Raw genomic sequence first — 23,953 nt, forward strand, 5'->3', positions numbered from 1 at the left:
GGTTCTTTCTTCATATCTGACGCATATTCAAGTATTTTGTGCAGTTTGTGGTAAAATGAGAGTCTAATCTATGTCAGTATTACAATAAATAAAAGAAAGAGAGTGTGAAATGATCTCTCTTATGAAATAAAAGTCAGATTTGTGCTGATGGTGCACAAGAGAGTAAAAAGTGCTTTGTGATGGTCGGTGCTGCTCCTGGTACTGAGACTAATCACAGACCACAGTAAACTGAACAAGAGAAAAGATTCAAGTTTTACTGAAGATTTTTGATTTTATTTTAAGTGTTAACAACAACCTGATCTCACAAAAATCTGTGAAATGCCCACAACCTCTCACCACTATTTTCCGTGGTATATACACGGAAGATTGTATAATTCCGTGTGAGCAAAACGGATATTGTACCATGCAAAGTCAATGGGATCCGTTGTCGTGATATATACACGGATTATGACATTATTATTATTATTATTTATATATATATATATATATATATATATATATATATATATATATATATATATATATATATATATATATATATATATATATATATATATATATATTGTTACGGCCCCCAGCCGTTACTGCCTTTGATTTAGTGTGTAATTGTACTTAATATTTTGTTTCTGTATTTTTTGGGCGAGTGAGCACTCCTGTTTTGATCCATCTTCTTCCCACTGACAGTTCAGATTGACAGGTCCAGCCTCCTGCCGCAGCCATTGGTCCTCCGCAGCTGTGGCAGATGAGACTGACGAGCTGACACCAAGCTGCTGGTCCAGCTCAAAAGCAGCACACCTCAGTCAGTATGTTGAGGGCTGCTACTGTTCAGTGTGGCAATCCTCCTCGCTGTGTTCTGTGCTTGATTTGTGATCTGTGTTAGTCTGCTGTCTGCTTGTGAGCAGTTCTCGCTTGTGTTAGCTGTGTGTTTAGAAGCTGTGTTAGCTGTGTGCTCGATATTCTGTGTTAGTCTGCTGTCTGCTTGTGAGCAGTTCTTGTTTGAGTTAGCTGTATTAGCTGTGTGCTTTTGTAACTGGCTGTAGCCTGTATTTTATTTTATACCGAAGCAGTAAGGGTAAACCGCCATTTAATTTGATCCCCTTTTTCTCCGGTTTTTGTTAAGTTTAGGAAGTTAGGCTCAGAGATTGTAATTGTTTGATCTTTTGTTTCCTCCCAGGGCTTAGGTAGTCTGGTTGAGAAGATAGTTTCTTTTGTTTGTTATTTTGGCCTAGGTTTACCCCGAAGAGAAGCTTCATTTTCATTTTTGTCATTTTGTTTGTTTTGTGCTAACCCGGTTAGCACTGATTTGAATTTTGGATGTTGAACCTTGAGCTGTGCAACAATAAATACGGCTTTTTTGTTGTGAACCATCTCTCGCTGCCTCATTCTTATGTTGCGCCTCTGTTCCCCTAGCCTGGGACGTTATATATATATATATATATATATATATATATATATATATATATATATATATATATATATATATATATATATATATATATATATATATATATATATATATATATATATATATGTATATATTAATAAGTTGACTAATATTATAAGATTAAGCAAAAAAGAATATTATAAAAACAAATTAGAGAATTAAAAACAATATTAAGGGGATATGGAATATACTAAACAATAATATTGTTAATATTAAACAGAACAATTTACCTAAATACTTTGTTATAAATGATACTGAAAATTATAATATGGATGAGGTGGTAAGCAGTTTTAATCAGTTTTTTGTAAATGTGGGTCCTGAGCTAGCAAAAAACATTCCAAATCCAGGGCCAGAGGGAGTCTACATGAATGACCTAATAGAAAGGGTACCTTGCGCAACAAAACATCATAATTTAGCCACTATAACAAAGAATAATATGTAAATAATAATAATGTCATAATCCGTGTATATATCACGACCACAGATCCTATGGATTCGCATAGTACTATATCCGTGGTGTTCCCATTAAAACCTCAATAAAACACTGCTAAAACCGCCTTAAAAACATGCTTTTACAAACTGACAGTAACAAACAATACCTTGCGCGACAAAAACTCATAATTTAGCCACTATAATAAAGAATAATATATAAATAATAATAATGCCATAATCCGTGTATATATCACGAAAACGGTATCCATTGATTCGCATTGTACAATATCCGTGGTGCTCCCATTAAAACCTCAATAAAACACTGCTAAAACAGCGTTAAAAACATGCTTTTACAAACTGACAGTAACAAACTGTACCTTGCGCGACAAAAACTCATAATTTAGCCACTATAACAAAGAATAATATATAAATAATAATAATGTCATAATCCGTGTATATATCACGACAACGGATCCCATTGACTTTGCATGGTACAATATCCGTGGTGCTCACACGGAATTTTACCATTTTCCGTGTATATACCACGGAAAATAGTGGTTAGAGGTCGTGGCCATTTCACAGATTTTTGTGAGATCAGGTTGGTTAAAATTCATCATAATATCCAGAAAACATTTACAATATTTACTGGAACAAACTCTGAGGAACATTCATTGACCAAGTCAAGTTCATTTGTGTTTTGTGTTTCATGAACAAATGCTGCTATTTCCACGGATCTCTTCAGTCTCTCTCTTCATCAGTGACGCGGAGAGAAACTTTAAAAACCTGACGAAGCTGAAAACGCGACAACAGCCAAAGGAAAACTTGGAATGAAACAGAAACATGTAATTAAAAAGAAAACACCGGGGGAGACATGTGACTCGGAGGAGGAGACGGCTGCTTTGCTGAGCAGCTCCGCAGACATTTATCCGTCACTACATTAGTAGTAGGAACCTCCAAACTAGAACTCATCCAGACTTTAGACAAAATGCTTACTTGTTGAATGAGACTCAAGTTCAAATTAAAGGCTACATTTTGATGTACTGTTTTTTTAACATTAATATAATAACAATAAAGACTTTTTGACTTAACATGAAATAAATGAATATATAAGAAGTTTTTTAAAACTCTGTAATTCAGAAACTATGTACATCTTCATCTTCATCTTCATCACGGTCTGCTTCAACTCTGAGGACGATCAGGACACGACACATCCGTCCTTGACACTCTCATCATGACCAGCTGTAGAGGACACACTTTCATCATCTCTCCACCTGTAGAGGGAAGAAGAAAGAAGAGAGGAGATAAAGGAGTGTTTGCAGAGATCCCTCCATCAGCAGTAGAGGGAAAAAGAAAGAAGCGAGCAGATAAAGGAGTGTTTGCAGAGATCCCTCTATCAGCTGTAGAGGAAGAAGAAAGAAGAGAGCAGATACATGAGTGTTTGTAGAGATCCCTCCATCAGCTGTAGAGGGAAGAAGAAAGAAGAGAGGAGATAAAGGAGTGTTTGCAGAGATCCCTCCATCACCTGTAGTGGGAAGAAGAAATAAGAGAGGAGATAAAGGCGTGTTTGCAGAGATCCCTCCATAAGCTGTAGAGGGAAGAAGAAAAAAGAGAGCAGATAAAGGAGTGTTTGTAGAGATCCTTCCATCACCTGTAGAGGGAAGAAGAAAGCAGATAAAGGAGTGTTTGCAGATATCCCTCCATCAGCTGTAGAGGGAAGAGGATAGCATATAAAGGAGTGTTTGCAGAGATCCCTCCATCAGCTGTAGAGGGAAGAAGAAAGAACAGAGCAGATAAAGGAGTGTTTGCAGAGATCCCTCCATCAGCACATCCAGGACATCAGAGTTCAGAGCTGCAGTGGAGCAGCTGTGTGTCTGAACATCCTGGAAGGCCGTCAGCTGGAATACACCTTTATTTCTGGACATGTGAACACCAGCACAACACTGGTCTACAACAAACATCTGGACCATCTGATTGGCCGACTGCTGTCTCTGTGTTTCTGTCCAATCCTGCAGCCTGTCATCATCCTCCTCTCACAGCTTCATGAGGAAAGCAGCTGCTGAGAAGCTGCAGCTTTACTGGAAACACTCATGTTTGTTTTGATAGTGTTGAGACACATTTTCACGTGAAGTTCCAGCTTCCTACGCCCTGTAGGGCTTCAAACTGGACTCAACACCTTTGAAGTAGCTTCAACTTCCTACCCCCCCTGCAGAAATGACACCTTGGAAGTTGCTTCAAACAGACTTGGATCATGAGAACACCCTAGGGGTAATTTAGAAGTTAGTGATAGTCATGCCAAATGCCCAATAATGACATTTGGCCACAGATCACATCCGACTGTGAATTGCTTTTCGTCTGTCACTTGGCTTGTGTATTCCCTGCCTTTTGTGCTCTGAACTTACTGTATAAAAGTCCTGTCGTTGAGCCACTCTGGGTCGGCATACTAACTTCAGACTCGATCTGTGCTGGTCATGCCCACCGCCGGCTTACTGAATAAACTCACTACACCACAGCTGACTTCTGAACTGGTTTTGCTAATATTTTTCAACAATTTGGTGCCGTGACCCGGATGACAATAGACCTTCGATGGGAACTCCTTTTTACAGATCAACGGCACACCAGTGACTTCTATCTATATTTTCAGAGGTAAGGGGTCCACTTACAAAATCCCTAATTATTGTTGCTGGGTTGTTGTCGAAAGTCTGTGAACTGGAGTACCAGAAAAGGTTGACGTCATCCCAAAATTTAAGGTAAGTCCGCTGTGTGGTGTTGTGCCACAGCGGAGCTTTAGCTGATCAGTTATCGAAGGTTATTAATAATTTTATTCACAATTATTAATAATTAATAAAGTCGACTATTTATTAAATTGAATGATCAAAATGATAATAATTATCGTATGGGGCACCACCCTGGGCCTTAACCATGGAAAATTATAACTTAACAGCAGAAAATCCGTCTCGGAAATTAGGGATTATTCCGCCAGAATACAGTAAGAGCTGTTATTACTGGTGAATAATGTTGAAGGCTCTTAAAGAGTTCGGCACTGACTCTGTCAAACAATCTATGTGACCAGAATTGTATGAAACAACACACACAACTCATTGAAATCAATAAGAATGTATTTACATACCTGTGTCGAAAGATGGTAACGTAACACCCCAAATAAATACTGACACTACGATAAAAATAAACCATTAACTGACAAGAAAAACAACAATAAAAATGAAATTAAAGTTAAATGCATGTATTGTAAAAGAGATCAAACGCAATAGTAAACATGATATCAACGACCATCTACGGGTTAAAACATGGCTGCAGTGTTTATATATAATATTCTGGATAATTTTGGGCTTTCCCAGCATGTCAAAGATTCAACGCATAACCGAGGACATGTTTTAGATTTAATTATTTCCAAGGGTCTTAATATCTCAGAGGTTGTGGTGATCGATGTTGCTCTCTCTGATCACTACTGTGTTTTGTTTAAAATGACCACTGTTGCCAATCCTATGAAAGGTGAAGCAGAGGTAATTAGAAAGCGTTATATAAATGATAACACCTGTGCATTATTCACCCAGGGTTTTACACCATCAACAACCCTGTCCTCAGTTCTAGTTGATGACCTTGTTAACAGTTTCAGCTCCAATGTTATGGCTGTTATTGATTCTATCGCCCCAATTAAGACCAAAGTTCTGTCCGGGAGGAAAAAGTCACCCTGGAGAAACGCCACACTGGTTAAAGAACAGAGAAGGATATGTAGACAAGCAGAACGCAAGTGGCGCAAAAACAAAGATCAGGTATATTACAACAGTTATAAAGAGAGTCTTCGCAACTATAACCAGAAACTGAAGAATGCAAGACAATCGTATTTTTCAGAGATTATCAATAGAAACAGTAATAATACTCGCGCATTGTTTTCTGTGGTAGAAAGACTGACAAACCCTGCAGCCTCAATCCCACTTGAACTGATATCAAAAAAGACCTGTAATGACTTTGCTGACTTTTTCACAAACAAAATATTACAGATAAGACAAACAATGTGCTCCACCTCAGGAATGATAACACTCTGGCCTTCCTATCTTGTAGTAAAGCTTGGACAGTTCAGCATATTAGATAATACAACCCTAACGGAAACAGTTTCAAAATTAAAGCCCACAACATGCTGTCTTGATATTCTGCCTTCAAACTTTTTTAAAACAGTTTTTAACTGGGTGTATTGCAGATAATAAATACTTCTCTTCAAACAGGCCAGTTTCCCCAGGCGTTGAAAACTGCAGTAATAAAACCTCTTCTAAAAAAATTCAAATCTGGATGCTACAACACTTAGGGCCAAATCCACAAAAGGATTGCGCGGCTTTTGCGGCCACTAAACCGGTGCAAATGAGACAAAAAGAGAGCGTCTAATTCACAAAGCACCCGCAAAGGGCATATTGCTCCACAAACTGCGCTGCCAAGCAAATAGTGGCAGTCTGCGCCGGTGCCATTTGCATGCATGCAAATTAGGTAATATTCATACATTCGGCGCAAAATTGCCCCCTTTCTATGTAAATAAGCCTCATTGCAAAAAGCGCCTAATTCAGAAAGGCCAGCGCTATTTGCCACACGCAAAAATAGTGGAGCAAATACCGTGTTTCAGAAGCGTGTATTAAACTGCGCGCACTCCCACTGCGGCTCTGTTTCTCTCTCTATTCAATATCATTCAAGTCTGTGTGATACTGAATGATATCAAGGGTGAAATCTACAGTCAGACATGACTGTAGACAATCAGATCAAGTGGGGTTGTGGACTTATCGGATTTAAAAATAAAAGTAACAGGACGGAGTTCAGGATTCATCCATACAGTAAGGGGCTGCTTTATTACAAACAATTCCACCATATAAACATATACATCTAGAATGTGTGTGTTTAACAGCTGACCTGTAGGTGTGTGTAGCAAAACAAAGAACATGAATTACCATTAGATCCTGATCTGATCCCGATCCAGTGTTAATGAAGTTACTGGTGCTGTGCCTTGTGCGTAAATGCGCACAGCCTCTTAACATTTGACATTTCATTAGCTTATTAGCTTATAGCTAAAGTTAAACAGTCTTATTGCTGCGGGGACGCAAGGATCTCCTGAACCGCTCCGTTCTGCAGCAGTCGCTCCTCTCACTGCGCTGCAGAACGAGCGGTTCAGGAGATCCTTGCGTCCCCGCAGCAATAAGACTGTTTAACTCGTTCTGAACTCAGTTTCACACACTCACCTCTGCCACAACTGGACTATATTTTAGTTTGCACTTTACATGATATTTGTTTAAAAACCTCATATGTTTATTTTAATATTATGAATGTGCAGCAGCAGATTCCCAGCAGCAGCGAACGCACCACGAGATGTGGTAGTATCGCGAGAACGAGGCAGCAGAATCCAACATGGCGAGGTAATACTTTCGTTTTCAATAAATGCTTTAAAAACGATTATATTCTCAGTTTAAAATAACGAAAGGGTAGTTTATAGTTAGATTATATAATTCCGAACCCAACCTGGAGCAAAGCGAATCTTTAGACGCATCTATAGACGAGTATTTTGAGAGATTTGTCATGGTGAAGAAGTCTGGGGGCGCGTCCTCCGGCGCTTCCTCCACGCCGAAGCGTTCCCGTCCTGAGGATTCCCCTGGAGCAATCTCTCCTCCAGGAAATACCACCGAGGACATTCTGAGGTCCATTGACACCCGCTTGGCCTCCCATGACTCCCGTTTATCCCTGGTGGAAGTCCTGCACAAGGAATTCCAGTCATTAAGAGAAGCTGTGGAATACGGTAACCAGCAGGTGGAAAAATTGATGGCTGAAAACACCAATCTGAAGAAGTCGATGAAATCCATGTCAGAGGGTTTTAGCCGACTCCAAAATGAGAATAAATCTTTATAGGAGGCCGTTTTAGACCTTCAAGCTCGTTCCATGAGGGACAACTTGGTGTTCTCGGGGATCCCGGAGAAACCTGATGAAGATCCTGAACAATCCGTCCAGGATTTCATCCGGAACCACCTGAAGCTTCCAGAAGACCTGGCAAACTCCATCACGTTTCACCGCGTCCATCGCCTAGGAGGAAGAAGACCCGAAGCACAGAGACCCAGGCCCATTGTTGCTAAATTCGAACACTATAAAGACAAAGAGCTTGTGAGAAGACGGGGGGCCACAGCTACGCGGATTGCCATTCTCCGTGAACGACCAGTTCCCCCGGGAGATCCTGGACCGTCGCCGAGTCCTCTTCCCGGTCCGGAGGAGGTTCATGACGGAGGGATCTAGTGCTGTCATCACCGTGGACAAGCTGTACGTGAACGGACAACTGTACCGCGACTCCAACATCACGCCCTGGCTCTTCTAAAAAGGATGAGTACAAAATTTACTTTCTTTTCCTCTCTTTCTTTCTTACTAACTGGTGATTAGGTTAGATATAGTTACATAAACACTTGGTGATTAGATTAGATATAGTTTCATAAAATATTCTCGGTATATATTAATGTATTAATAATTCTTGCTCTCCTAGTCTCGGTAAGTTATAGGCTCACACTGGTGATTGCCTTTCTCTCTCTTTTTTTATTTTCTCTATTTTTTTTTCTATCATGTTTAGAATTATCTCCCCCCCCCCCCCACCTCACTCCCTTTCCCCTTTTTTTTTCTTTTTTCCCTCTATGTCCCACTCTGCTGCACTTTCTTTCTCGGTTTGGTAAATTGGTACAAACACACATTTCACACATCTAGAATAACATGGCACACACACATACAACAGCTTTTCATGCAACATTACCACTTACATATAATGTTACTTTCAATGATTGGATTATGGATAAATTAAAGTTTGTCACCTGGAACGTAAACGGAGCCGGGAACACGGCAAAGAGATTAAAACTTCTTAACCAGATACAAACTCTGCAGGCAGACATTGTCCTACTGCAAGAAACTCATTTAGTTAAAGCTTCGGTAGATGCATTGGCCACGGCACAATTTCCGCATGTTTTCTCCGCCTGTTACAACTCCAGACAAAGAGGGGTAGCAATTCTCATTAATAAAAGAGTAAATTTCACCGTAAATGACACTCACATTGACTCAGAGGGTAGATATTTAATTTTAGTCTTGCAAAATTCAAAGCTTGAATTTATGTATTTCTAATGTATATGGTCCAAATGTTGATGACTCCTCGTTTTTTCACTCTTTTTTCACCTCACTTTCTGCTCACCTAGACAACACAGTCATCATCGGAGGAGACTTCAACATGGTTCTGGACCCTGGAGTGGACAGGCTCAGTAATGCAGGCGGACACAGGAGTTGGCAGTCAGCAAGTATTGTTAAGCAATACATGAATGATCTGGGTCTTTGCGATACATGGCGCTCTTTACACCCAACCCTTAGGAACTACACTTTTTTATCAGCCGTTCATCACTCATATTCTAGGTTAGATTATTTTTTAGTCAGTAGCTCTCTGATGAGAGATATCTCAGAATCACAAATTCACCCAATCATTATTAGCGATCACGCACCTGTTTCTTTCACTCTGGGGAAGAGGGGGAGCGTATCATCCTCCAAAGTTTGGAGATTTAATACATCATTGCTCAAAGACCCCGACTTTATTAATTTTTTTAAGAAAGAATGGGATATATTTTTACAAAATAACGACCAGCCGGAAATATCAGCGAGCGTTCTATGGGAAGCAGGAAAAGCAGTAATGCGAGGCAAAATAATTTCCTTTTCTTCAAATAAGAAAAAAAAAGACAACTTAAAAACAAAAGAATTAGAATGTGAAATAAAGACGCTAGAGGAGGCCTTCCAGACCTCTGCAGACGAACGTATCCTTAACAGAATAAGGAAAACTAAAATAGAATTAAATAAAATAATTGACGCAAAAACACAGTTTCTAGTACAAAGGCTTCGCCTGGAAAACTTTGCACATGCTAACAGATCGGGAAAATACTTAGCCAATCAATTAAAAATAAACAAAGAAAAAACAACCATAACATCCATTAAGGACCAGTCAGGGGGAGTTACACATGACCCCTGTTTAATAAATTCAGTCTTTAGAGACTTTTACTATAAATTATACTCGTCACAAATTGAACCATCTGATCAATCCATTAATGAGTTTCTTGGAGACATTAATCTGCCGAAGTTACATCAGGAACAGGTTACGAATTTAGACTCACCGCTCTCAATAGGAGAACTCCATGAAGCTCTTCAACATATCCCCAATAATAAAGCTCCGGGCCCAGATGGTTTCCCAGCTGAATTTTACAAGGAATTCTGGAGCATATTAGCACCAACATTTTATAAAATGATTCTAAATGCTAGGGAGAATAAAAGCTTACCCTTAAATATGAACTCTGCTAATATTAGTCTTTTATTAAAACCGGACAAGGATCCCTTGCTCCCATCGAGCTACCGCCCAATTTCATTGATAAATGTAGACCTTAAAATAATAAGCAAGGCCATTACTGAACGTCTGAAAAGAGTCACCCCTTCTATTATACATCCGGATCAAACAGGCTTCATTAAAGGTAGACATTCGTCTACTAATATTTGCAGATTATTAAATATTATAGACTATTCGAGTATCAATAAACAGGAGACTACTATTATATCCTTAGACGCGGAAAAAGCATTTGATAAGGTAAATTGGAAGTTTCTATTGGCAACTTTGCATAAATTTGGATTTGGCGAATCTTTCATTGACTGGATAAAAATATTATACAGCTCTCCCAAGGCACGTGTAAGGACAAATGATCAAATCTCTACAAGTTTTACCTTGCAAAGAGGCACTAGACAGGGTTGCCCTCTCTCTCCCTCATTATTTGCAATATTTATTGAACCTTTAGAAGCAGCTATTAGACAAAATCAAAATATTAAAGGTATACAATGTAAAATATTAGAGCACAAAATAAGTCTTTATGCGGATGACGTACTCCTCTTCCTCCAGAACTCACGATCTTCACTATCACAGACAATTGCACTTATAGAGGGATTTTCATCTCTGTCTGATTATTCTATTAATTGGTCTAAATCCACTGTTTTGTGTGTTAACTGCAATTTTAGGAATATAACAAATACTCAATTACAATCAGGGAACATTAGATATTTAGGCATAAACATCTCCCCTAGGCTGTCAGAGTTAATAAAATTAAATCATGTTCAGCTTATAAAGAAAATAGAAGATGATCTTTCCAGATGGAGCTCTCTCCCCATTTCGCTCATGGGTAGAATAGCCACCATTAAAATGATGGTTTTACCAAAAGAAATTATTTTCTCTCAATGATACCATGCAAACCCCCTCTTTCCTGGTTTAAATCGTTGGACTCATATGTATCAAAATTTCTGTGGAAAAATAAAACTCCACGTATTAGTTTAAAGACATTGCAAAAATCCAAAGAATATGGAGGTTTAGAATTACCTAATTTTCAGTATTACTTCATAGCCAGTAAGTTACAGTATATTGTAAAATGGTCAAAAGATCATCCTTTAGATAGTCAATGGCTGGACTCAGAGCAAGTGTTTTGTAATGAACTAGAAATCTCAGAGTTACCATTTATTAGTCAAAGTATCAAACGTCATCAATGTTTCAAAAGCATTAATATTAGCACAACTTTATCAGCTTGGTGGGAATTTCTTAAAATAGCTAAAATTTCACTTTTTCCATGTGACCGTACACCCATATGGAACAACCCAGACATCGTGAAAAATGATAAAAAGATGGTTATCTTCATTCAATGGAGAGATCAAGGAATACGGTACTTACAGCACGTAATTGTAGGAGGACAGTTTGTACCTTTCAATACACTTATTGTTCAATACGGAGTTAGCAGGAATACATTTTTAGAGTATCAACAACTTAAGGCAATAATAAATAAAACATACAAAATTAGCCAATTAGATTTACAACTTCCCGCTAAGATAATAGATTTATTGAATCTAAGCACTTTAAAGTTGTTATCAAAACTCTACAGGTTAGTGTCTAAACTGGACGATTCAGTCTCTCTCCCGATCTCTAAGTGGGAGGCGGATCTCTCTCTTAATACTGACCAGTTTTCTTGGTCACAAATATGCTTAAATACGTTTACTATGACTAAAAACCCAAACCTACAACTTATACAGTACAAAGTTCTTCATAGAATACATTATACTGGACAAAGGATGTTCCAGATGGGCTTTGTCACCTCTAATATCTGTTCACAGTGCACAGAGAACACCCCAGATAATTATATGCATGCTTTATGGTTCTGTACACCGGTACAGAGGTTCTGGAAGGAGATTTGAGAGGATTTATCCACATGGATCAACCACAGAATCCCAGTGTGCCCCACGGTATGTATATTAGGTCAACTGGGAGACACTCAAATAGATCCTAATTGGACACACCGGGTTCTCACTGCCTTATGTATCGCAAAGAAAACCATTCTAGTAAATTGGAAACAAAAATCCAGTTTATGTATCAACCATTTTAGGAATCTTTTATCAGATCATATTAGTAGTGAGATAATGTCTGCCTCCACTGAACAACATTCGGCTGAATTGCACTCTCTGTGGTCCCCGATTATTGGCTTCGTTACCTAGTGGGGGCGGGGGGTGGTGATCTCGTAGCCCTTGGGGTTGGGGGTCGGCTTGGGGGGTCTGGGGCGCGGGCCTCTGGTGGCCCCTGGGGGGCGGTGGGGGGGGCCGCGGGGCCCTGTCCCTAGCCGGTGGGGGCCTTGGGGGCCTGTGGGGGGGGTTACCTCATGGCGGTGGGGGGGGGGTGGCTGGGGAGGGCTCGGGCGGGGGGCTGTGGCTGGGGCGTCTCCGGGCCTCCCGGGGGGGGGCGGGGCCGTGGACGTGGGGGTCCCACCCGGAGGGCCCGGCCCTGCCTGGGTGGGGGGTGGCTGTCTGCGCTGGGGGGGCATTGCTGCCTTGGTCCTCCGTCGCTGGGCGGGGGCCAAGTGCCCCTGCGGATGTTGGGACTCCGGGACCCTTGGGGTGTCCGCCGGGGTGGCCTCGGGGGGGGGGGGTGGGGCCGGGTCCGGGGAGCGGGCCTCCCCTGACCGGGGGGTGCACGGGCGGGCGCGACGGCGGGGTGGCACCATTCCCAGGTATCTATGTCTTATGTTGTCAGTATGAATGGGAGGATGTTGGACCGTTTCCCCCTCCGTCTGGGGGCTCCGGCGGCGCCGGGGGCGCCCTTGGAGGTACGGTGGGGCCCTTGCCCGGCTCGGGGGGGCCGGCCCCCGTCTACTGGATGGCCGGTGGGGGGACGCGGGTGTCTTATCAGGGCCGGCTTTGCTGGTCCTGCTTCCTGGCTTCGGCCTCCGCTCCCCCTCTTGCCCCCCCTACACGATTCATACGCACATAGGCGAAAGGCGGGGGGTCCGGGTCGTGGGGGGCACTGTCCCGCGGGGCCTGGCACTCCCCGCCTCACGGTTTTAACAGCAAAATAGACACTGCACATTCAACACTTTATAAATACACTTGACAAGGACACGTAGTTCGGGAGGGGGGGGGGGGTCGGTGTCAATCGATACTTGGCCCTCCCTCCTCCCTGTTTTTATGGTATTAATCACATGCACTCAACACAAGGGGCGGGAGGAGGTCCCACATCACCCGCGTTCCCTCACCGGCCTGGGCCTGGGACGGGTGGGTCGGGTTACCCGGGCCTGGCGGGGCCCGCCGTGCAGCCTGGGGTACCTTCTGGCGGTGCTGGACCCCCCCGGGGAGGGGGAAACGGTGCGTGATTGTATGTCTGTGTCGGTGAGAATGCGGTATGGAAGGGTCCTGCCATGGAGGATTTGAGCCTCCATTGGCAGGACATCAAAAACTTAATAATTTATCAATATTATATTATACAAAGATGGTTATTATTATTATTATTATTATTAGTATTATTATTAGTATTATTATTATTATTATTATGTATAGTATATTATATTATTATTAGTATAGGTATCGGATAGGTGAATGGATGAATGAATGGGATGCCTGGGTCTGGGGCCCTCCGTTGTCGGGCCTGCGCGGGTGTCGCCTTGTTGGGGGGTTCCCTCTCTCCGGGCCCGTCTCCGGTCCCCCCCGCTGCCTCTACGGCGGGGCGCCCCTCTGGTCTTGGAGGGCCACTTTCGTGGGGGACGGGTGCGCCTGCCCGCGTCGGCGGCCGGGGCGGCTCTGTCTCTCCGGGCAGGCTGGCCCCCTGCCGGGTGGGGGTCGTTGGCCTGAAGGGTGAGGGCCTCCTGGCCGCGTGTCCGGCCCGGACCGGGTGGCCGGGGATTGCCTGGGTCGCGGTCCGCCGCCGCGGGATCCCTGGCTGCTTCTTTCCGCGCCGTGGGGGCCCCGCCCGCGGGCCCCCTCGGCCGCCGCCGGGTGGGGGGGGGGCCTCGCAGGCGGTGGGTTGCCTCCCTCCTACTTCTCCCCTCTGTGGGGTTGCCAGTGGCCTGGGTTCCGGGCTCTTCCTTGTCGGCCTCTGGTCTCGCGGGTGGCGGGGTTGCTCCCCCCCCTCCCCCACTATAGATACACTTCAGGTGGAGCTTTGTTTGGTTTATTACACACACACACACATACACACACACACACACACACACACACACACACACACACACACACACACACACATACCATATCTATCTATCTATCTATCTATCTATCTATCTATCTATCTATCTATCTATCTATCTATCTATCTATCTATCTATCTATCTATCTATCTATCTATCTATCTGCATGCGAAATACTAGAAGTACAAATACGTGAAAGTTGAGGCTGTTGTGCTCTCTGCAGTTTTTCATTATGGTGCTGGTCTGTGTGCTGAAATATGGAGAACACTGGAAACAGCTCCGCTCACTCAGACAAGTGCAAATTGCACTCAGCCGCAAAACTTTATGGGCGTGTTTGCTCCGGTATATCATTAGAGCAAAATCTTTTGTGAGTAGGACCTTAAAGCGGGGCAAATTGCGGGCGCTAATGCAGCGCAATTCACAGCGCTATTTGCGGGCGCAATCTGTTCTTTGTGGATTTACCCTTTAGTAACTATAGGCCAATATCAAATCTGCCATTTTAGGGAAAATCATTGAAAAGGTGGTCTTCCAGCAAATCCATGCTTTTATGATGCAAAACAACCTCTTTAATGTATTTCAGTCTGGATTTCGGTCTCACCACAGCACTGAGACTGTACTCATCAAAGTCTTAAATGATATTCATCTGAATAATGATGCAGGCAAATCCTCTGTTCTGGTATTATTGGATCTGAGTGCTGCAATTTACACAGTTGATCATAACATTCTTCTCAGCAGACTGGAAAAGTGTGTGGGACTTACCGGCACTGTGCTTCAATGGTTTAAATATTACTTACATGATAGGGCCTTCTTATCTATCAGATCTATAAGATAATGTGTGGGGTTCCCCAAGGGTCAATTTTAGGTCCAACTCTTTTTAATCTGTACATGCTGCCCCTTGGGGACGTCATCAGGAGACACGGCATCAGCTTCCATAGTTATGCTGACGATACGCAACTGTACATCGCCGTGTCTCCTGATGACACTGGGCCAATTGATGCCCTTTTTAACTGTATTTTAGATATCAAGTCATGGATGGCAGCAAACTTCCTACAGCTCAACCAGGGCAAAACAGAGATTTTACTCATCGGTCCCGAAGGCCAGAGAGAGAAACTTTTACCAAAGTTACAGGATTTTAAATCCTCAAAATCAGTTAAAAATCTGGGCGTGATTTTTGACTCTGAGCTCACTTTTATTCCTCATATTAAAAACATAACAAAGATCGGTTTTTACCATCTTAAGAACATAGCCAGAGTCCGCCCGTTTCTCTCTCAGGCTAGTATGGAGGTGCTAATGCATGCTTTTATCTCATGTCGTTTAGATTACTGTAACGCCCTGCTCTCTGGTCTTCCCAAAAAGAACATGTACAATCTACAATTATTACAGAACTCAGCCGCACGCGTGCTGACGAGGACCAGAGGGCGGAAGCACATTACACCTGTTTTAAAATCGCTGCATTGGCTCCCCGTGCGCTTCAGGATCGATTTTAAGGTTCTTTTACTGGTTTTTAAGTGTCTTAATGGTCTTGGGCCTTCTTATTTGTCTGCACTACTTTTACCCTATCGACCCTTGCGGACTCTGAGGTCCTCCGGTGCCTTTTAACCATACCAAAAGTTAGAACTAGGACACACGGGGAGGCGGCATTCAGTTTTTATGGTCCCCGATTGTGGAACAGCCTCCCGGAGAACCTCAGGGCCGCAGAGACTGTTGATGTTTTTAAAAAGGGGCTCAAGACCCATCTCTTTAATCAGGCTTTTAACTGACTCATTTAACTCTTTTAAATTTCTTATGCTCACCCTTATTTTTATTGGATCTTACTGCTCTGTTTTATATTTAGTTTATCCTTTTTTATCATATTTTATTTCTGTTTAATTTCATGTTTTATCTAAATATTTTAGTCGTTATTTATGGTCTATTTTATACATTCTACTGTCTTATTCTTTTAGTTTTTAATGTCTTGCTTTTTAGACATACTTTTAGGATTTTACGTTATGTTACACTTTTTTAAACTCTAATAGTGTATGTTATCCTGCTTTCTTGCAGCTTTTAGCTCCAGTGTTTCCTCGTGGGGAGCCTCCATGCTGGGAGTGACTCTGGCCTGCAGGGGGGTCGTCCTGGGGGTGGTTCTGGCCTGGATGGTTGTGGAGCTCTGCACCACGGCTTCACCGCTGTGGTGTGGACTCCTCTATCCGTCCGGGCCGGGATGGTCTCTGTGGGCCCCCCCCCCTTGTAGCTGCGGGCTATGAGACCTCCTGGCGTGGACGGCTCCCTGTTACCGTTTCCTCACCTGGATCCTCTGTGCCTAGCCATGTCTGCACCATGTGTCTGTGTGTGTGTCTGTGTGTATAACCTAAGTCAATTGTAGTGTGCTTGTGTCTGCGGGGATGGGGGAGGGGGGGGGGGGGGGGGGGGGGCATTAATAAGTTTTATGTTTATTTGTTTTATGTTAAGCACTTTGTGTTGCATTATGTGTATGAGAAGTGCTATACAAATAAAGTTTGATTTGATTTGATTTGATTCTTTGTGTCAATAGGAAACCATGAGTCTGAGAGAACCAAGATCACATGTGGGGTTCCTCAAGGGTCTATACTCGGACCGCTTCTATTCAACATCTATATGCTACCCCTAGCTCAGATTATGGAACATCACAACATTTCCTACCATACTTATGCGGATGACACTCAGCTCTATATTTCAGTGTCACCACATGACTACAGCCCCCTGATCTCATTGAGTAACTGTATTCACCAAATCAATGAGTGGATGTGCCAGAATTTTCTCCAGCTAAATGCAGAAAAGACAGAGGTGATAATTTTTGGCCCTAAAAATGAAAGGGAAAAGATCAGCGTTCACCTTGGCTCCATGTCATTGACAGCTACGAATCAAGCCAGAAATCTTGGTGTAATTATTGACTCAGACCTGAACTTCAACAGCCATCTAAAGTTTATCACCAAATCTGCCTATTACCACCTAAAAAACATTGCTAGAATTAAGGGTATTCTGTCTAAACAAGACATGGAAAAACTTATTCATGCATTCATTTTCAGTAGGTTGGATTATTGCAATGGCATCTTTACAGGCCTTAACAAGAAATCAATCAGGCAGCTGCAGCTGATCCAGAACGCTGCCGCCAGAGTCCTTACAAACACCAGAAAACTGGACCACATTACACCGGTCATGAAATCACTACACTGGCTTCCAGTTAGTCAAAGGATAGAGTTTAAAATCTTACTGCTGGTCTACAAAGCACTGAATGGTCTTGAACCAAAATACATGGTTGATCTGTTAGTTCCCTATGAAGCTCCCAGACCCCTAGGTGTTCTGGATCTGGTTTGTTGTGTGTCCCAAGAACCAGAACCAAGCAAGGTGAGGCAGCGTTCAGTTATTCTGCTCCTCACCGGTGGAACAAACTTCCTGTAGACCTGAGGTCTGCTCCAACTGTAGATCCTTTAAATCAGGGTTAAAAACATTACTGTTTACTGACGTGTACTCTTAAATTAAACCTGCTGTACTCTACTCTACTGCCCTTATTTTTTTTCTTTTTATTATTAGGGCCCGAGCACCTTCAGTGCGAAGGCCCTATTGTATCTGTAGGAATTTTTCTTTTTTCTTTTTTCTTTTTTCTTTCTTTCTTTCTTCTGACGAAAGGAGGGCCTTTTTGCCCCCCTAAACGTGCCCAAAAAGTCACAAAATTTTGCATGCAAGTCAGGCCTGGCGAAAAATTTGATATTTAATGGTTTACATTAATGGGCGTGGCAAAATGGCTCAACAGCGCCCCCTTGAAAACTTTGTGCCTCAAGCTCCACGATACGGTTTGACGTACATGCACGGAAATCGCTACACACCTGTATCAGTACACAACTTAAAGAAAAGTCTCTTGGCGACATGGCCGAAACCGAACAGGAAGTCAGCCATTTTGAATTAATCGTGTCACTTTGGCGCAATTTATGCCATTCCTTCGGCAGTTAATACGGCCCGAACCGTAACGTGCCCCCAAGTGTGTTATACATCAAAACGTGCGTCTCCATCCTGCGACAACACGCATTACTTTTCTCTTTCAAAAGCGTTACCGTGGCGACGCTAGAGGCCAAAAAGCGCGCCCACCCTTCATCTGGTTGGTTCAGACAGAAAAAACTTTGCGCCTCAAGCCCCATAATACGGTTTGAGACGTACATGAACGAAAATCGGTACACTTCTTTATCATGTCTTTACTTAAAGAAAAGTCTCTTGGCGCCATGGCCGAAACCGAACAGCAAGTCGGCCATTTTGAACATTCTGAATTAATCGCGTAATTTTGGAGCAATATGAGTCATTCCTTCGAGAATTAATACGGCCCGAACCGTAACGTGCACCCAGGTGTGTTATACATCAAAATGTGCGTCTCCATCCTGCGACTACACGCATTACTTTTCTCTTTCAAAAGTGTTACCGTGGCGACACTAGACGCCAAAAAGCGCACCCCCCCCTTCATCTGATTGGTCCATATTTGATAGTTCCCCAAAAGTCACCAAATTTTGCATGCAAGCCAGGCCTGGCAATAAATTTGATATTTCATGGTTTGTATTAATGGGCGTGGCCTAACGGCTCAACAGCGCCCCCTAGAAAACTTTGTGCCTCAAGCCCCACAATACGGTTTGACGTACATGCACGAAAATCGGTACACACCTGTATCATGTCGCAACTTAAAGAAAAGTCTCTTGGCGCCACGGCCAAAACCGAACAGGAAGTCGGCCATTTTGAATTAATTGTGTAATTTTGGTGCAATTTATGCCATTCTTTCGGCAATTAATACGGCCCGAACCGTAACGTGCACCCAGGTGTGTTATACATCAAAATGTGCGTCTTCATCTTGCTACTACGCGCATTACTTTTCTCTTTCAAAAGTGTTACCGTGGCGACGCTAGACGCCAAAAAGCGTGACCCCTTCATCTGATTGGTCCATATTTGATAGTTCTCCAAAAGTCAACAAATTTTGCATGCAAGCCAGACTTGGGAATAAATCTGATATTTCATGGTTTGCATTAATGGGCGTGGCCTAACGGCTCAACAGAGCCCCCTAGAATACTTTTCTCTGCCATAACTTTTGAAAGGTTTGACATAAAGAGTCGTGGGTGGTGTCATGGGACTCGGTATTGCGTCCTTAACCATGATTGGTGCAAATTAGCCCCGCCCCTTCTTCGGATTGGTTGTCCCGATTTTCTGCTATAACTTTTGAATGGTTTGACATAGAGAGTCGTGGGTGGTATCATCAGATTCTGTATTGAGTCCTTGAGCTTCTTTAGCCTGAATTAGCCCCGCCCCTTCTTCTGATTGGTTGTCCCTATTTCCTGCTATAACTTTTGAATGGTTTGACATAGAGAGTCGTGGGTGGTGTCATTTCTGATATGCTTATGGGGGGCGGTGGCCGTGAGTGCGAGGGCCCGTTCATCGCTGCTTGCAGCTTTAATTTTACTTATTTTCTTATTCTTACCTATTTGTTATTATGTCTTGCCGCTTTTAATGTCAATGTAAAGCCCTTTGAATTACCTTGTGTTGAATTGTGCTATATAAATAAATTTGCCTTGCCTTGCCTTGCCTTTAAATATGGCGGGGCTTCTGTGGTATTTAAAGATGGCGGTATTAAGGTATTAATAATTTTTGATCTGCTAGTCTCAATGAGTTACAGTCACACATTGGTTTCTTTTTTTTCTTTTCTCTTCCCCTTCTTCTCTATCTTTTTTTCTGTTTTCTTTTTTCTTTTAATTATGATTAGAATTATTTCCCTCCCCCTCACCCCACCTCAATTGTCACACTCTTTTTTTCCTCTTTCCCTCCATGTCTCACTTTGCTGCACTTTCCGGTTGGTTAATTGGTACAAACACACATTTAGATTAACATGGCACACACATATCCAACTCCTGCAACATTACCATTTACATATAATGTTATTTTCAGTGATTGGATTATGGATAAATTAAAGTTCGTCACCTGGAACGTAAACGGAGCCGGGACCAGTTTAAAGAGATTAAAACTTCTTAATCAGATACAAACTCTGCAGGCAGACATTGTTTTACTACAAGAAACACACTTAGTTAAAGCTTCAGCAGATACATTGGCCACGCCACAATTTCCGCATGTTTTCTCAGCCTGTTACAACTCCAGACAGAGAGGGGTAGCCATTCTTATCCATAAAAGAATACATTTCACTGTAAAGGACACACACATTGACTCAGAGGGTAGATATTTAATTTTAGTCTTGCAAATTCAAAGCTTGAATTTATGTATTTCTAATGTATATGGTCCAAATGTTGATGACTCTTCGTTTTTTCACTCTTTTTTCACCTCACTTTCTGCTCACCTAAACAACACAGTCATCATCGGAGGAGACCTCAACATGGTTCTGGACCCTGGAGTGGACAGGCTCAGTAATGCAGGCGGACACAGGAGTTGGCAGTCAGCAAGTATTGTTAAGCAATACATGAATGATCTGGGTCTTTGCGATACATGGCGCTCTTTACACCCAACCCTTAGGATCTACACTTTTTTCTCAGCTGTTCATCACTCATACTCTAGGTTAGATTATTTTCTGGTCAGTAGTTCTCTGATGAGAGATATCTCAGAATCACAAATACACCCAATCAATATCAGCGATCACGCACCAGTTTCTTTCATTCTGGGGAAGAGAGGGAGCGTATCATCCTCCAAAGTTTGGAGATTTAATACATCATTGCTCAAAGAACCCGACTTTACTAACTTTTTTAAGAAAGAATGGGATATTTTTTTGCAAAATAACGATCAGCCGGAAATATCAGCGAGCCTTCTATGGGAAGCAGGGAAAGCAGTAATGTGAGGCAAAATAATTTCCTTTTCTTCAAATAAGAAAAGAAAAGACAACTTAAAAACAAAAGAATTAGAAGGTGAAATAAAGACGCTAGAGGAGGCCTTCCAGACCTCTGCAGATGAACGTATCCTTAACAAAATAAGGAAAACTAAAATAGAATTAAATAAAATAATTGACGCAAAAACGCAGTTTCTAGTACAAAGGCTTCGCCTGGAAAACTTTGCACATGCTAACAGATCGGGAAAATATTTAGCCAATCAATTAAAAATAAACAAAGAAAAAACAACCATAACATCTATTAAGGACCAGTCAGGGGAAGTTACACATGATCCCTGTTTAATAAATTCAGTCTTTAGAGACTTTTACTATAAATTATACTCGTCACAAATTGAACCATCTGATCAATCCATTAATGAATTTCTTGGAGAAATTAACCTGCCAAAGTTACATCAGGAACAGGTTACGAATTTAGACTCACAGCTCTCAATAGGAGAACTCCATGAAGCTCTCCAACATATGCCCAATAATAAAGCTCCGGGCCCAGATGGTTTCCCAGCTGAATTTTATAAGGAATTCTGGAGCATATTAGCACCAACATTTTATAAAATGATTCTAAATATTAGGGAGAATAAAAGCTTACCCTTAAATATGAACTCTGCTAATATTAGTCTTTTATTAAAACCGGACAAAGATCCCTTGCTCCCATCGAGCTACCGCCCAATTTCATTGATAAATGTAGACCTTAAAATAATTAGCAAGGCCCTTACTGAACGTCTGAAAAGAGTCACCCCTTCTATTATACATCCGGATCAAACAGGCTTCATTAAAGGTAGACATTCCTCTACTAATATTCGCAGATTATTAAATATTATAGACTATTCCAGTATCAATAAACAGGAAACTACTATTATATCCTTAGGCGCGGAAAAAGCATTTGATAAGGTAAATTGCAAGTTTCTATTGGTAACCTTACATAAATTTGGATTTGGTGAATCTTTCATTGACTGGATAAAAATATTATACAGCTCTCCCAAGGCACGTGTAAGGACAAATGATCAAATCTCTACAAGTTTTACCTTGCAAAGAGGCACTAGACAGGGTTGCCCTCTATCTCCCTCATTATTTGCAATATATATCGAACCTTTAGCAGCAGCTATTAGACAAAATCAAAATATTAAAGGTATTCAATGCAAAATAGTAGAGCACAAAATAAGTCTTTATGCGGATGACGTACTCCTCTTCCTCCAGAACTCCCGATCTTCACTATCACAGACAATCACACTTATAGAGGGATTTTCATCTCTGTCTGATTATTCTATTAATTGGCCTAAATCCACTGTTTTGTGTGTTAACTGCAATTTTATCAGGGAACATTAGATATTTAGGCATAAACATCTCCCCTAGGCTGTCAGACTTAATAAAATTTAATTATGTTCAGCTTATAAAGAAAATAGAAGATGATCTTTCCAGATGGAGCTCTCTCCCCATTTCACTCATGGGTAGAATAGCCACCATTAAAATGATGGTTTTACCAAAAGTAAATTATTTTTTCTCAATGATACCATGCAAACCCCCTCTTTCCTGGTTTAAATCGTTGGACTCATGTGTTTCAAAATTTCTGTGGAAAAATAAAACTCCACGTATTAGTTTAAAGACATTGCAAAAATCTAAAGAATATGGAGGTTTAGAGCTACCTAATTTTCAGTATTACTTCCTTGCCAATAAATTACAGTATATTGTAAAATGGTCAAAAGATCATCCTTTAGATAGTCAATGGCTAGACTCAGAGCAAGTGTTTTGCAACGAACTAGAAATCTCAGTTACCATTTATTAGTCAAAGTATCAAACATCATCAATGTTTCAAAAGCATTAATATTAGCACAACTTTATCAGCTTGGTGGGAATTTCTTTTCCATGTGACCGTACACCCATATGGAAAAACCCAGACATCATGAAAAATGATAAAAAGATGGTTAATTTCGTTCAATGGAGAGATCAAGGAATACGGTACTTAAAGCACGTAATTGTAGGACAGTTTGTACCTTTCAATACACTTATTGTTCAATACGGAGTTAGCAGTAATACATTTTTAGAGTATCAACAACTTAAGGCCATAATAAATAAAACATACAAAATTAGCCAATTAAACTTACAACTTCCCGCTAAGATAATAGATTTATTGAATCTAAGCACTTTAAAGTTGTTATCAAAACTCTACAGGTTAGTGTCTAAACTGGACGATTCAGTCTCTCTCCCGATTTCCAAGTGGGAGGATGACCTCTCTCTTAATACTGACCAGTTTTCTTGGTCACAAATATGCTTAAATACGTTTACTATGACTAAAAACCCAAACTTACAACTTATACAGTACAAAGTTCTTCATAGAATACATTATACTGGACAAAGGATGTTCCAGATGGGCTTTGTCACCTCTAATATCTGTTCACAGTGCACAGACAACACTCCTGATAATTATATGCATGCTTTATGGTTCTGCACACCGGTACAGAGGTTCTGGAAGAAGATTTGTGAGGATTTATCCACATGGATCAACTACAGAATCCCAGTGTACCCCACGGTATGTATATTAGGTCACCTGGGAGACATTGAAATAGAACCTAATTGGACACACCGGGTCCTCACTGCCTTATGTATCGCAAAGAAAACCATTCTAGTAAATTGGAAACAAAAATCCAGTTTATGTATCGGGCCTCCCCTGACCGGGGGGTGCAC

At 41.7% G+C, this 23,953-nt stretch overlaps 1 protein-coding gene across 2 annotated transcripts in view; it reads right to left on the reverse strand.

Annotated features, from left to right (window-relative positions):
- Positions 1-1,600: 1,600 nt before the first annotated feature.
- LOC133442115 (protein NLRC3-like) overlaps positions 1,601-23,953 on the reverse strand; it is a 77,102-nt gene continuing 54,749 nt past the window's right edge. For both annotated transcript variants that reach the window (XM_061720054.1, XM_061720053.1), the window contains exon 10: positions 1,601-3,147. In XM_061720054.1, coding sequence (XP_061576038.1) covers positions 3,072-3,147 — 76 coding nt within the window. In that variant the 3' untranslated portion in view covers positions 1,601-3,071. The remainder of the gene's footprint in view (positions 3,148-23,953) is intronic.

The sequence above is a fragment of the Cololabis saira genome, chromosome 4 (assembly GCF_033807715.1).
Source record: "Cololabis saira isolate AMF1-May2022 chromosome 4, fColSai1.1, whole genome shotgun sequence".
Taxonomy (NCBI): Eukaryota; Metazoa; Chordata; class Actinopteri; order Beloniformes; family Belonidae; genus Cololabis; species Cololabis saira.